Raw genomic sequence first — 14,135 nt, 5'->3', positions numbered from 1 at the left:
TGATGGGAACTTGCATCAGCGGTTTTGCACAAATTTACCTTGAAAACAACAGCTTTACCATGACCAGAGTGTGAGAGTGCATAGAGTCATTTCATCACAACATAAATCTTAAATTAAGAGGCAGATGGGACGACCTCTCCATGATTATGAGAACATCACCGACTACCACACAGCACTTTACCTGTTGGAACAAATTCTGTTTTTTTGTTTTGTTGTGGTTTTGTTTTTCTGACATCCGGCACACAGAGGACACACACCTCCTGTCATTTCATAACACTACAGAGGACCACAGTCATGAATTGTGTTAGAAATGTAGAGGAGTGAAAAAAATAGGGTTTTATCACTTTTAAATAGTCTATTCAGACAGATCTTTATTTGCAATGATTCAATACTCTGGTCCCATCTCCTCTCACTTCATATCAGTATTGGATTGGATGAAAAGTTTGAAAAATAAGCCACATTAACATTAGTTACTCTTTTTTCAACAAAATAAACTTTTTTATTATTATTGTTGATTTTTTTTTCTCATTGAGCTAAAATACTACATCTGACAGTATGTTGAGATAAAGAATGCACAGGTGCATACTCAAATGACACACCTGTTGTAGACAGAGGACACAGACTGAGGAGGGCCACTATACTGAAGCGAGTATTTTACACATTTACATGTGTCCGCTCTTCCTGCTCCCTGTTTTATCCACCACTCAGCCAGTTCCTGAGTAATCCTTCACGTTGTAAACATGCACATAAAATAAAAAAAACGTTCTCATCAGATTCTCTCACTTCAAAATATCTGAATTTTACATCAGTCCATTGTACAGCACACACACTGAACTTCTTTCACACTGATGCTATAAGAGGTTAATTAGTATCACATTGAGTTTTCACAGATTTGTGTTTTTATTGCTGGATCGCTTTTTTTTTTTTTTTTTTTTAGTAAAGTGCTTCCTGTCGTGGCTACATTAAAGGGATAGCTCATCACTGGAAAATAAACACATCTGCTTTATTTAACAAAGTTAGATGAGAAGATTATTATTAATCATATCTATGAGTCAGATTGAAAGCAGGAGGAAACAGGTCTGCTTTAAACTAAACACACATACATTAACCAACACCTTTAAACAGCTCACTTAAAGCAGAAGTAAGCGAACCGGTCGTTTTGGCTAATGCTGCGTTCCAGGCAGGCTTTTGAAACCGTAAGTTACAGCTTCAAGTCACGACTTACGACTTTGTAGCGTTCCAGGCAACCCGTAACTCATGTTTTTCCGACCTGTTGCCTGTGAAAGTGCACTATAACGGCCACTCGTAACTTCCAACCCGTGAACTCGTACCAGATCGAACTGGTACGACTTCACAGGTCGGGAAAACACGAGTTACGAGTTGCCTTGAAGGCACCATAACTTCTTGTCAGCCGATGGAGTTAGCAGCCCCCGCCCTCGTCATGGATCTATTGGTCCTCGTCCCTACGTCACCACATTCACGCGCATCCCTTGGCTGCACACACAGAGGGCCGCCCCTTTATGCCGTTCTCTCTCCTCATTGGATAAAACTTGTAGGATACAAGGAAAGTTTTCTCCTCGGCTTACAGCAGAGCAGAGTGACTGACAGACCCGTGTTTCAGACCAAACATTCTATGTAAGTGATTGCCGTCGGAAGATATAACTACTAAGACTTATATTAACACAAAAATTCTTAGCTTACTTCTGCTTTAACACTTGATTAATCTGTGGAGGTGTTGGTTGGTGTGTTTTTCTGTTTCTCTTTGATTCCAGTCTAAACTCAACTGAATTTAAGTGAGATTCATCTGTCTCAGCTCCAGCTCCCGACTTAACTTGAGATCATATTGACCTGCTCGTGTAACTCAGAGAAGAAAGAAATGTTGAGCTATTTCTGAAAATATGAATAACAGTATCATTTTTTGTCTAATAAACACAATTATTATCAAACAGTTCTAGTGCCTAACGCTTGATGAGGTCTTCCTTATGTAGGGAGTAACAGAGTTAACAGGACACAGCTCTGCTTCAGGTCTTGTTCATGACTTGTGTGTCTTTTAACAGCTTTAAGTAAATCATTGCACTTAACACAGGGGGAAAAAAACAAATAAAAAGGCTCCTCTATGTGTTTCTCACTGCTATCTGTGAGATATGTTAACACATGAAAACTGCTTTAAAGCGACTCTCCACCAGAAAAGACGCCTAAATCTGCCGCGGCAAATTCAGGTGTGTTTTCAAAAGAAAAAGTAGTACATGAGGAAACAAAGAATCAAGAAAACCAGGATCCAGTTGACTGAGTGGATGTAGACGATGACCAGGCCGATGTAGAAGAGCCAGCCGCGGATGTCGGTGATGTCTACGGCGTCGCCTCCGTGAGGAAAGTGCCAGCGTCTCCTTGCTGTTGCTGCCTGTCTCTGATACCCTGAAGAGAAACACAGTACATATTACTCAGTATGATTTAGCTACTTGTAGCATTAAAGGGGCTATTTGTGAATTTCCCTATAGCTGCTGAACATGTGCTCGGTTCGGGAGGGGGCTTTGACTGTAGACTGAAAAGGGGCTTAATCCATTGTTGTGTTAACGAGAGGTTATTACCTACAAACCTCTTCATGCCCTCGCCCTTCAGTATTTAAAAGGACCTCGTTCATGCTCACCGTCCCTCGCGGAACCTGTGGTCTGCAGACCGGCGTCTCCTCTCCATCCCCCCCGCACAAGCACCTTTGGGAGCAGGGCCTTCAGTGTGGCAGCTCTCACTCTGTGGAACTCGCTCCCTCTGACAATTCGCTGAGCACCCACCCACTCTTTTAAATCTATGCTTAAGAGGCACTTGTTCCTGCAGTCCTTCGCCCACTAATTGTGTCTACTGTATGTTGGTATTGTTTGTTAAGCAGCCTTGGACTTCTTGAAAGGAGCTTTATAAATTCAAATTATTATTATTATTATTATTATTATTATAACTTTTATTATTATTATTATTATTATTATTACACACCCTCTCAGCAGAGCGACACCCTCAGGACAGACTGGAGGTTACTGTGAGTGATATAGACAATAATGGTGTCTCTCCACTTCTGGAAACAGCTACAGCAGAGTTAAGGAGTGAAGTTCAACATTGAACTTGCAATGTTTATCCAAACTGGTCAGTAAATAGCTGTTAGTGATAACGCTAACTTGAATACTTAGCCACACCACTGTTATCAAACAGTTCTAGTGCCTAACGTTTGATGAGGTCTTCCTTATGTAGGGAGTAACAGAATTAACTGGACACAGCTCTGCTTCAGGTTTTGTTCATGACTTGTTTGTCTTTTAACAGCTTTGAGTAAATCATTGGACCAACTAAGGCCTGAGGGTTGTTATTGTAAATCGCTTTGTAAATGTAATATTGAGGTAAAAACCAATAACCTATCTTTCGTTCCCTGCAAACAATGCCCTGGTCAGGACAAGGAAACACACTTAGCATGGAAAAAACACTTCTTCCCTTCCACATGTCCACAGACTTCACTGACAATGGAACTACCATCAATGTACACACAAGACACAAACACGCTCACATCCTGCACACAACATTTTCACCGTTTCTCACCCCAAAAGCTTCTGAAGTGTTTGCGGCAGCTCGGCAGAGGCCATTTCGCACACGGGGCGTTCTGGAATTGCTGCTTGCGGTTGTGGTAGATTTTTGGGAAGAAGGTCTTGGCGGTCTGGTTGAGGTCTGAGGAGGAACGAGAACCGTACAGCACGGTGAGAAACCGACACTAGCAAAACGTTTGACACGGCATCTGTTAATGCAGAGAGAGGACGCTGGACCTTTGTGGATGTTGGTGTGCGAGATGAGGGTGCGGCAGAGGGGACAGGGCGTGTTGGTGGGTCGGTTCTTGGCGAGCGTGCGGAGACACGGCTCGCAGAAGACGTGTCCGCAGGGCTTACAGCTGTACGGGCTGAAGTAAACGTCCAGGCACACGGCGCAGGTCAGACCCTCTCTGTCCTCCTCCTCACTGTCCAACAGTGTCACACTCTCAGCCTGCACACAAACAACACACAGCAGAAGGATAAAACTTGGAATATTTTCCACAATGGAGTTAAATTAAAAAAGAGCGTTTTGGAGTTGTTGGATTTTATATTTGATGAGTTTGATGAGGGAAACCAAGAAATCCCATTAGCCTCTGTAGCGTAGCTCTAAGCAGCTCGCGGCTCTGCTCCGCCGTTCAAAAAATAGCTTACACCGACAAATAAAGGTAACAAACCTACTGCTATGACTATAGCGATTATGGCAATGGGCCAATTTGCCAAAATGTTGAATTATCCCTTAAATCTTTGAACTCATCATCTCTCTGACATCTACTCATACCCATTTATTTAGGAAGCTCCTCTGGGTAAATGACACATCTCTCTTGGTCAGATCAGTTAGTATACAGGTGGTCCATCAGTGGAAGAAGCTACAGAGCACTTTAGAAATGTTTAGTCTTATGTGATCCACAGTTTAAAACAAGGCTTTAAACATTCCCTTATAGAGTTTTTCCTATCTGGAAAAATGGCTGTTTTAATTGTGGAACTATGTGTTTTAAAAATTGCTTGTGTGTTATTGTTTATATATATTTTTTAGTTTCAGTTTTTTGTTATTTAAAAATTGTATTGTAAATTCTTTCAGACTATTTGTTCATGAACTGTGTCATGATCCTACTCTACTAATTATATTTAAAAATGAATGTCACTAAATGTTTTTAAATCATAATATACCATTATGTTTACACAGAGATATATTCCTGCATTTGCATGTGAAAATAAATAAAACTCAAATATCATAATTACATCGTCTTTCGGTTTCTTAATACTGTATTTTACATATGAGGTGCACATTGATGAAATAGCTTGTTTCTCTCAACGCAATGTACCGACTCTTTAAGAACAGAAGAAATATTGTTCTATTATTTTCAAAACTTGTATGTGTGAGTGTATAAACTAGAGGGATAAATAGTATGCAGCAGTTTTGAGTTTGACACATCTGCATGTATCAGGGTGAAGTGTGAACTCTGACCTGCTCCTGCTTCAGCTGACTGTGCAGCCACCGTTCTCTCCTCCGCTGTTTCCTCCTCAGACTCTTCAGACGGTTCTTCTCCCTTTTGCTCAGGCTGTTTGAGGCCGGGGGGGTCGCAGAGGCCTGAGGCTGTGAAGGTAGCACACACACATACACAAGGAATCATCATCAGCATAAAACAGCAATGATTTAACCACAGCAGCTTTATTGCAAAACATGCATTTTCTTGTCACAACACTGAATAAACAAATTGGACCGGACACTGACGGTCTGAGCTCCATTGTTAGTGAAGCTAAAACGATTGAGTTTGACCCGAGAATGGAGGAGAGGGAGAGGAAAGGTCACGGGGTAATTGACATGTAAAGGTTTAGCCTCTGGGGAACAGAGTCATCAGTAAATGTGATGGGAATGTGCCCACTTATTTTTGACATAAGGACAAGTTGACCTAATGTCTCACTAAAAAAGGTCAGGAGGTCACTGTAGACAACAACATCCATCCTGTGGGGATCATGAACGTCATGGAAATCAGGTCTTTACTAGATTTACTCCAGCATGAAAGAAACACATTTTGATCTCTTTCTTCAGACTATAATATGTGTGTATATTTATTTTTACTGGTCTTTTGCAGCATCACTACTTCTGCAGCCTGGGAAAGAAAGTGATCTTTCTAGGGATTCTGTAACATGCTGCCATTGTTCCATCTATTTTCAGATGTCAGGACTGTGTGAAATAGAATCACTTGTAAAAGTCACACTAATTCCTATTAAATTGTACTTAAATCTATGTCTATACCCAGGGTTCAAAATTAGCGGTCGCCAGTCGCCAGTGGCGACTAACTTTGATGCTTTGGCGAGTAAAGGAAGCCGGCTGACTGGCCACTCTGGCGAGTGAAAAAAATCCAGCTACTTCGTTGTTGTTACTGTTCCTCCCGACCTGGCTGTGACGCTTGGGTTGTGAGCCGGTGTCGTGCAGATCTTAAAGCTCACAACAACATGACAACATGCCATATAGCAATGATTTGTGACCGATTACAACGCTCGCGGCGCACGTGTGTATTCCTCTCTCTTCAGTCTGGTGTTTGGCTGCACTTTCAATAAGAAAAGTTCCATATGAGCGCGATCAGCTGAGACGCTCATATGGAACTTCTCTTATTGAAAGTGCAGCCAAACACCAGACTGAAGAGAGAGGAGCAGCAGAGCTCCTCTGACAGCTCCTCTGTGGAGCTGCAGGAGAGCTGCAACGTCTTTTTTTTTTCTTTCTTTTTTTTTTTGCAGCGCCGTTATTACAGGTGATGCACATCTATGTCCGTGTAGGCTACATTTATTGTCTGATCTTCCTTCATGGTGCACAGTGTCAGTCCTCCTGTGAAACTTTTAACTACTAAATAATATGACTGAAGGCAGTGGAAGTCTGCACATGTCGACACGCCCCCATGAGTTGACGACATAAGGAGCTAATAAATAAATATATATAAATAACTGATAGTATTATTCGGTCAAGTTCTTGTTATAGGTTAATGGTTAAACGGTGAACCATGTGCAGCCCTAAAATAAACCTTTTAGGGAAAAAAGACAAACTTGACTCCTTTATTCCACACAAAAATATGCTTATGAGTGTATTATAACAGTTCAACACAATGAAAAATATACAAAACAGCTATACATCATTTTTGGCCAGTAAAAAATCTTTCTGGCCAGTAGATTTTTAAAGCTCACTAGCCAGTTGGCCAGTGAGCAAAAAAGTTAAGTTTGAACCCTGTCTATACCTATATCTATATTTTTATATTCTGATTTTGTAAAGTGGTCATTGATAGCAAATGAGGGTCAGTTTGCTTGCAAGAAACAATGCAGGAAATCTACCCGTGTATACTCCTATACTTCCTTTATGTCCTACACGGGAAACTAATGGATTAAAATAATTCATATACCGGTAGAATTAGTTACAAAAGAAACTGTTAAAGGGATAGTTCAACATTTTGGCAAATTGGCACATTTGCCCTAAACCCTATAGTTTTAGGAGAAGGTTAATTGTCGGTGCAAGCTGTTTTTAGAACGGCGGAGCAGAGCCACAAGCTGATCAGAGTTATGCTACAGAGGATTTCTTGGTTTCCCTCATCAAACTCATCAAATACACAATCCAAAAGGCTCTCGTGGACAAGTTGTGACCTGCACATTCACCACGCTATATAAGAACGTAATGTTACGAGACAGAGTTGTTTTTGAGGCAAATACAGAGACTGCTTGCCGAAAAACTGCCCCCGACGGGAACGCGCATCAGCGGTTTTGCATGAATTTACCTCGAAAACAACTGTCTCGTAACGTTCTGTTATTATCTCATACTGTAGCGTGGTAAATTTGCAGGTCACAACTTGTTCACGAGAGCGTTTTGGAGTTGTTGGATTGTGTATTTGATGAGTTTGATGAGAGGAACCAAGAAATCCTATTAGTCTCCGTAGCATAGCTCTGAGCAGCTTGCGGCTCTGCTCCGCCGTTCTAAAAACAGCTTGTACCAACAATTAAAGGTAACAACCCTTCTCCTAAAACTATAGGGATTATGCCAAATATGCCAATTTGCCAAAATGTTGAACTATTCCTTTAATATCTTGAAATTAAAGGAGCTATTTGTACAGATGCTCCAACACCAAACACAGTGTTTAGTGAGTGTCGGCCATCGTTGTATATATGAGACAAGAGGTTATAACATATAACAGTGCTGCTTCATCAGGGCAGATTGGAGCCTACAGTACAGTGACAGTGAGCTGGGCTGGAACTACTTTTTTTGCATGCTAATGTCAGAGTTGACATTGGTATTTGTTTCCACCACAAGAGACAAGCTCTTGGTGAGTAAAGGAATTAAGTCTGATGCTGAATTCACAACATTTCTTCAAGCTGCTAAGTGAACAGCTCCTAATGTTAACGTTGGCTGTGACGTGACGGTGTGGAAATTGCGACTGAATGACAACAGATGACAACAGTGGTTAAAAGAGCGGCAACATACCACCATTTCCTCTTCCTGCTCAGCTACACTGTCTGAGACGGTCCTTCCTCTCAGGAACAGGGTCGAATCGGAGACCTCCTCGTGGACAGCTGTGGTCTCCGCAGAAGACTCCACACTTTCCACCGTCTGCAACAGCTGTTGGTCCAGAGGCAGTCGTCTCCCCACAGGAGCGAATGAACGGAAGGCAACGGCCTCGACCGAGGCTTCGCCATCCGTGTCGGGCTGCTGACTTGTGGGATGGGAGGCGGATGAGCGTGTGGACTCATCTGTCCCTGTACTCCTCAAATTAAGAGCAGATTTGTCCATAAGACCTGAAGGGCAAAAACAGGAAGGCCTGAAGGTGGCGTCGTCTTCTAAACTGCACCTTCTCCTATGAGAGATGCAGTAGAGAGGACTGAAGGGGAACGACTGGGTGCTGCCGCTGTCAGTCAGTGGACTGGACACCTCTGCGGGGCTGATGTGGGACATGACAGCAGCACGGTTAAGTGCAGTTCTGTTTGACTCGTGTCTGTCTTCACTGTTCTGATTGCTGTCTGCTGACAGGCCAGCTGGTCCCTTCTCTGACCTCGTCCTCTTCGGCTGGACGATGAGAACATTGTGCTTATGGTCCCGGTCCACGCGGCTTTTGTTGAGGTGAACGGTGACGTCCTGGCCGCAGGGACACTTACTGCAGTCGATGAAATTGAAGCCGCCCAAGCGAGCACCGCAGTTCTGGCAGTTGAGTTTTCCTACAGTCCACTGAGCCTAGACAGGAACCACAGATATGTAAATCACAACATTTTCAAAATAAAAGGTAACATCCATTCAAAGTTTTGTGTCATAAAATATACGGTTGGAAATGTATTTCCTTCATTTTATTGTTTCTTAAAAATTTAATTAAATATTGAAAAATTCCATTAACCTCTCGAAAACAATAAATATTATATAAAAACTGAACAAAAATACGTATATACACACACACAACACTTCCACAAAATGTAAAATAAAATAAAAAACCTAAAATTTCTGCTTCATAAATGACTTTTTTGTATAAGTTTTTACTTTAAGTTTTCAATTAAGATTTATGAAAAAGCATCTACAACATGAGACAAACATTAAAATGTTTACAGTTAACACAGTGGTTTCAGAAAGTATTAAGATTCCTTCACGTTTGCCAAACTTCCCCTGATAGCCACAAACTCAACCATGTAACATGACACGCACTTCACTGCTAAGCTGACATACTTACCTGGTGAACTGAGGTCAGTATCCACTCTGGCAGCGTGTCAACATTCACGTGCCAAATGCTGCAGACAGCACACGAGCTTTCACCTGTGGCCTCAACCTGCTTCGGTGTAAGAAGACAAAAAGGCGATAAGGACATTTCCCATAAGACCCAGTTTCTCTGAGGCAGATACCGAACTGTGTTTATGACTGATGCATAAGCTGTTATCTCTGACTTTTACATGAGGGTGGACTGGGACAAAAATTTGGCCCTGGACTTTTTGGTCCAGACCGGCCCACTATCTGCGCACGGATATTTTGCCAACTAGCACCGTTGATGTACATACAAACACACAAGCTCTTAATAACACCACTACTAAACAATATACAATATACAACAAAGTAGAGGAATATTGTGGAATAAGTTAAGTTTGGACAAGATTACATGCACATAATGAGTCTGCATGCAATCAGAACTGTGGCTAGTTGGCTAAAGTATGGAAAACAATAGTACAATGATCTGAAAAATGGACAAACACTAATTTTATCTTAGAAAGACAGTACAGCTCAACATAATGTACAGACAATGAAGCATGACAAGAAATAGGCTACTTGTAATTTGTGTACTGCATCATGAGTAATATGTATGCAGAATGATGTTTTACTGTAACAGTAGTTAGCCTACTGTAACCTGTGTTTTATTAATTTGAAAGAAAGGACAATAAACCATGACTGAAGTTGTTAGCTCAATGTCCTTCATGACCAAATTTGAGTGAGGGCACTTTAATAAAATCAACTACCGTAATCAATTAATCAGGATAGTATATGAATATAGTTATTGTTTTCCAATACTTTAGATAACTAGATTTAGCTGTAACACACCACACCATCAGAGTTATTAGCTATAGCTATTTATTATGTCAAGTAAAGTTCATAGCAACCGTTCTGGACCATTTTATGAATGTCTATCCACACCATTCACACAGTTAAGCACATACCTGCTTAACACGGTATCACTACCTCCTTCACATGGTGGAGAGTCTTCCTCAACACTTATTTTTTCAGCCTCCTCCTGCACCATAAGGGCAGTGGTAACGGGAGCTTCACTCTCTTCAGACTCACGTGAAGGACCTGCTGCTGAAGCTGCAGCATCAGTGCTTCTAGCTCCAGCCAGGCCAGGCGGCCCCTGATCGGCGTAATTGTTGTACTTTCAGCAGTCTGTGCTGCTAGAGCTTTTCTTTTTCTGTTACTTTCCTCCATTTTTCGGCGCTGCCTTTGCGTTTGTTTTTTCTTTTCTTTTCCGTTTTCGTGCGCTGGTGTTTTTGTTTTTTTCTCTCTCTCGCTCTCTCTCTCATCATGACTCCTCATCATTAAAAGTGATTGGACGAGGGGGGGTCTAGAACATGCGTGGGTGGGACTCCTGGGCCTCTGTAGCCTCTCATAGGGCCATTGGGCCAGGTAGACAAGCCACTAGGCCAATCGTCACCTCTCTGCTGAGTCTGCAGCTGAGCACTGTGGGCCGAGCCGATATGTCTCTCTCCCTGGGCCGGGAGAGTTACAACAGTTATCAAGGCAAGGCGAGGCATGGCGGAAAAAAAGTTAAATAAATAAATAAAAAACGGCCGCCTATCGGCCCATTAGTGACCGGCCCACCGGGAAAACTCCCGGTACTCCCTATGGCCAATCCGCCCCTGCAACCTCATACACTTAACATAGACATGTCAAAATATAAAACGTGCCGATTTTCCTGAGAGCCCAGATAGATTATGCCTTCAAATCTCTCATTTTGTTTGAACAACACCGCAAAACTTAACTGTACATGAAGAAAAACAGATACTGGAGAGACTGAATGTTGTATTGGCGTTCAATTGTTTACAATAATCAGTTTTTAAAATTAGTTTTAAGCATTTAAGAAAACTGATTTTATGTCTCAGCAACAGGAAACAAGAAGCACAGTGACACCTTACTGACCAAAGAATGGCCCAGGAAAGTATGCAACATTGAGTTTACAGATTCAGCAACTTTAAACCAAACTTGCTAAACACTAAAATGTTGACTCACCCTGGACAAACATGTTGAGTCTATGACGCCTTTCCGACACCTCCTGCAGCGCAGCATGGTTCCCTGTCCTCAGGCTGTGGTCCAGCTCTGGTGATGGTGATAACAGTCAGCAACTGTAAACTGTAAACCCATGTGCACATGCACACACTGTGTTGAGAGTGACCTTGTCTGCGTTACAGACCTCGCAAAAAGAACTTTAATATATTAAAAAATAAGAAGAAAAACTGGTACGCCCCATACTATAATCTGTTGCAATTGTGTTGCAATTGTTTTGCCCAAACTGTCTGCATGTGGAACATAACCTGATAGTTGATAAACCTTTGAAAATTGTTCAAACAAGAAAGGCTACACCAGACACTTAAACAAACATGTTCATAAAGACAATGCACTGGTCATGTTTTAGAAAGGCTGTGGAGCCCTGAATCTCTGTAGCAGAACCGTTTGCTACACAACCTGGGGTTTGCTCTCATTTAACCATGACAGCATTAGCATGGTCTAGCTCTGATCCTGGGAGAAGGCCTGAGGTCCTGGGTAACGTCACTCATGCTGAAACCACTACTACAAAGTTGGAAATGCACGACTATAAAAAAAATGTATAGTTTGTATTTGGGTACAGGAATTTCAAATGTGAAGGCTGAGGCTGAGGAGAAAATAGATGTGTCACTCAGGTGTCGACTCCAGCAGGTTGACAGGATTTGCCTCCTCGTTCACACTCGTCAAACTCCAGTGACATTTCATTCAGTCGCGTTAATGCACTGTGTTTATCGATATAAACAGTGTGAAACAATTTACTGTTAGCTGTTAGCTGTTGCTCTTCACCTGCCATCATTGTTGTAGTGCTGTGTTCCTTGTCTCTTTGTCTTTCCATGTCCTTGTTGCCTGTCATGTATTTTAAATGTTGAAGCAGCTGCTGCAAAACACTTGCCCGTTTCGGGACAATAAAGGAATTTTACTTTACTGTTACCTTACAGACAGCCTCTCTCGCGACGTTTTCGCTGGAAAATAACACACTGCACAACGCGACAATGATCCTGTTATTAATGTGAATATATTTTATAGTGACAGTGTGCTTACCTGACAGTTCTGCATTGTTGTGGAGCTGCGGGAAAGATGAAAACCATGGAAACACTGTGCAAAACAACAAAAAGTTACATTAGCTTTCCGCTTTAAACGGGGCGGTGACGTCATGGAATGTGGGGGGGATTACGGACAGCGGTAGGGACCAAAAATCCTACGAGCGAGGTCCGTCCATAATCTCTTCCAGCTTTTCTGTGAGCATTGACAGCAAATGAAATATATAATAGGCCTACGTCGGTGCAAATATTAAATCACGTCATTAATACAAAATGAACACTGGTGATGTTTGGATGACATGTTAAAGAGTATAGCCTAAGCTTCTTTTTAAGGCATTTTTTTGGCATAGGCTATTAATTAACCTCATCATAGTGTCCCATCTTTGTGTGCGTTTACATTGTTTAATTACTTACTAAATAGGCTAATAAAGATCAGAATTTAACTGGTATGAAAACGGACTAACACCAGGTGGCAGTATCCCACCCGATGCCCCAGTGCCGACCGGGTCATGAGAAAGGAGAGGAGCCTCAATAAAAGTTACAATAGGCCTAATACTTTAATAATCCTTCACAGGAAATTATGGTAGTTAGAGCAGCAGAATTAACATGTTGCATCAATAAATAAAGATAACAGCTCTATCTAGAGAATTGCAGATCTGAATATAAAATACAGCCATAACTCCCAATAACCTAATAAACCTACAAGTAGAAATGCAAATGCAATACATATAAAACAGTTGCTTCTTTAACTGTGGTGCGTTTTAAATTCCCTGATAAACTACCTCATGCTGATCATAAAAAATATGCTATTTAAAAATAACTCCATTCTGAACTCTATGAAACTGTTGTGTAAAGTTCCCTCCCCTTTTTATTATGAAGTTTCATTCATTCTTTATTTATTAAATGATACATATTAGTGTATTTTTAAAGCAGAAAACTTTTGATGGCTGCATTGGAAACAATTTACTTTTTTTCTCACCGGAATGGCAAAATCCACTTCAATTAGCCTATTTGAAAAGGAAAACAAAAGACTTTCAAATTATTTTGGAAGCCAGTTTGAAAAGCATGAAGCAACAGGCCTATTGCAAGTCGACTATTTGTTGAATAGGCTAGGTTAGATGTCTTACGGAGGCTTATTGCATTCACTTGAAAAAGAAAAAAAGCTTCTTCTTTTTTTTTCTGTTTTTCGGAGGAGCCGATTTTTTTTTTTTTTTCATTTTTTCACAGTAGCTTTTTGATATGACGAGATTTCAAAATCCCGCGAGAAGCTCCAACCTGCAAGTAGCCTACTGCGGTCAAGCCAGCCTCCACAAGTTATAGCCTACCCCACCAAGAAAAATACAGTCAAACTATCCCTGGCATTGTTTTGTGCTACATGCTGATTAAATAAAGGTGATCTTCCAAAACGATTCAATTGCATAATTTGCAAGGTGATGTAGATAAAGTAAAACCCCACTAATTAATTTGTTTAAATGTGTTCCCTGTAAATTCAGATTGTTTTGAAAAGAGACTACAGCGTCAGACCACCTCAGTGTCACTCAGCAGTCTGATTTAGCATTTCAGAATAAAATGTTGATTCGGATTCATATTAAAACCTTGTTGGTCCATCCATGTTCACATCAGATTGCCCTGACCTGAGCGATACTCTGAGGTGGAGTAGCTACTATCAGTCTGAAGTGAGTTGTGCAGTAATAACACAGAGTTTAATCAATCAGAATTTACAGAGAATGCCATTTAAGGCTTCTACATATTTGTAGGGCTTTTATTCTGATATGC

The 14,135-nt window shown here is 41.3% G+C and overlaps 1 protein-coding gene across 4 annotated transcripts; it reads right to left on the bottom strand.

The window, feature by feature from the left end:
* Positions 1-1,701: 1,701 nt before the first annotated feature.
* Positions 1,702-12,504, bottom strand: rnf180b (ring finger protein 180b). 4 transcript variants are annotated; one of them, XM_085793938.1, is made up of 8 exons: positions 12,361-12,504; positions 11,287-11,373; positions 9,251-9,346; positions 8,023-8,766; positions 5,026-5,154; positions 3,798-4,011; positions 3,577-3,702; positions 1,702-2,415 (listed from the first exon to the last, which is right to left on the bottom strand). In XM_085793938.1, exons 2-8 carry the CDS (start codon positions 11,341-11,343, stop codon positions 2,228-2,230), a joined length of 1,554 nt encoding a protein of 517 aa, XP_085650064.1. In that variant the 5' UTR covers positions 11,344-11,373; positions 12,361-12,504; the 3' UTR covers positions 1,702-2,227. The 4 variants fall into 4 exon arrangements, with proteins under 4 accessions (XP_085650064.1, XP_085650062.1, XP_085650061.1 ...); XM_085793936.1 differs by having other exon boundaries at positions 9,251-9,349; positions 12,361-12,487; XM_085793935.1 differs by having other exon boundaries at positions 9,251-9,349; positions 11,287-11,406; positions 12,361-12,483.
* Positions 12,505-14,135: the final 1,631 nt, after the last annotated feature.

This window comes from Trachurus japonicus, chromosome 12 (assembly GCF_045865225.1).
Source record: "Trachurus japonicus isolate A0001 chromosome 12, Traja_1.0".
NCBI classification, from domain to species: domain Eukaryota; kingdom Metazoa; phylum Chordata; class Actinopteri; order Carangiformes; family Carangidae; genus Trachurus; species Trachurus japonicus.
This window is presented reverse-complemented; position numbering and strand designations above follow the sequence as displayed.

What these genes read in the sequence shown, in the direction of transcription:
- rnf180b (XM_085793936.1), bottom strand. Translation starts at nt 11,343, where the DNA reads ATGCTGCGCTGCAGGAGGTGTCGGAAAGGCGTCATAGACTCAACATGT. An exon ending in ACTCAACATGTTTGTCCAGG is followed by an intron (nt 9,350 to 11,286) that starts GTGAGTCAACAT and finishes CTTACACCGAAG; the next exon opens with CAGGTTGAGGCCACAGGTGA. An exon ending in TACTGACCTCAGTTCACCAG is followed by an intron (nt 8,767 to 9,250) that starts GTAAGTATGTCA and finishes GTTCCTGTCTAG; the next exon opens with GCTCAGTGGACTGTAGGAAA.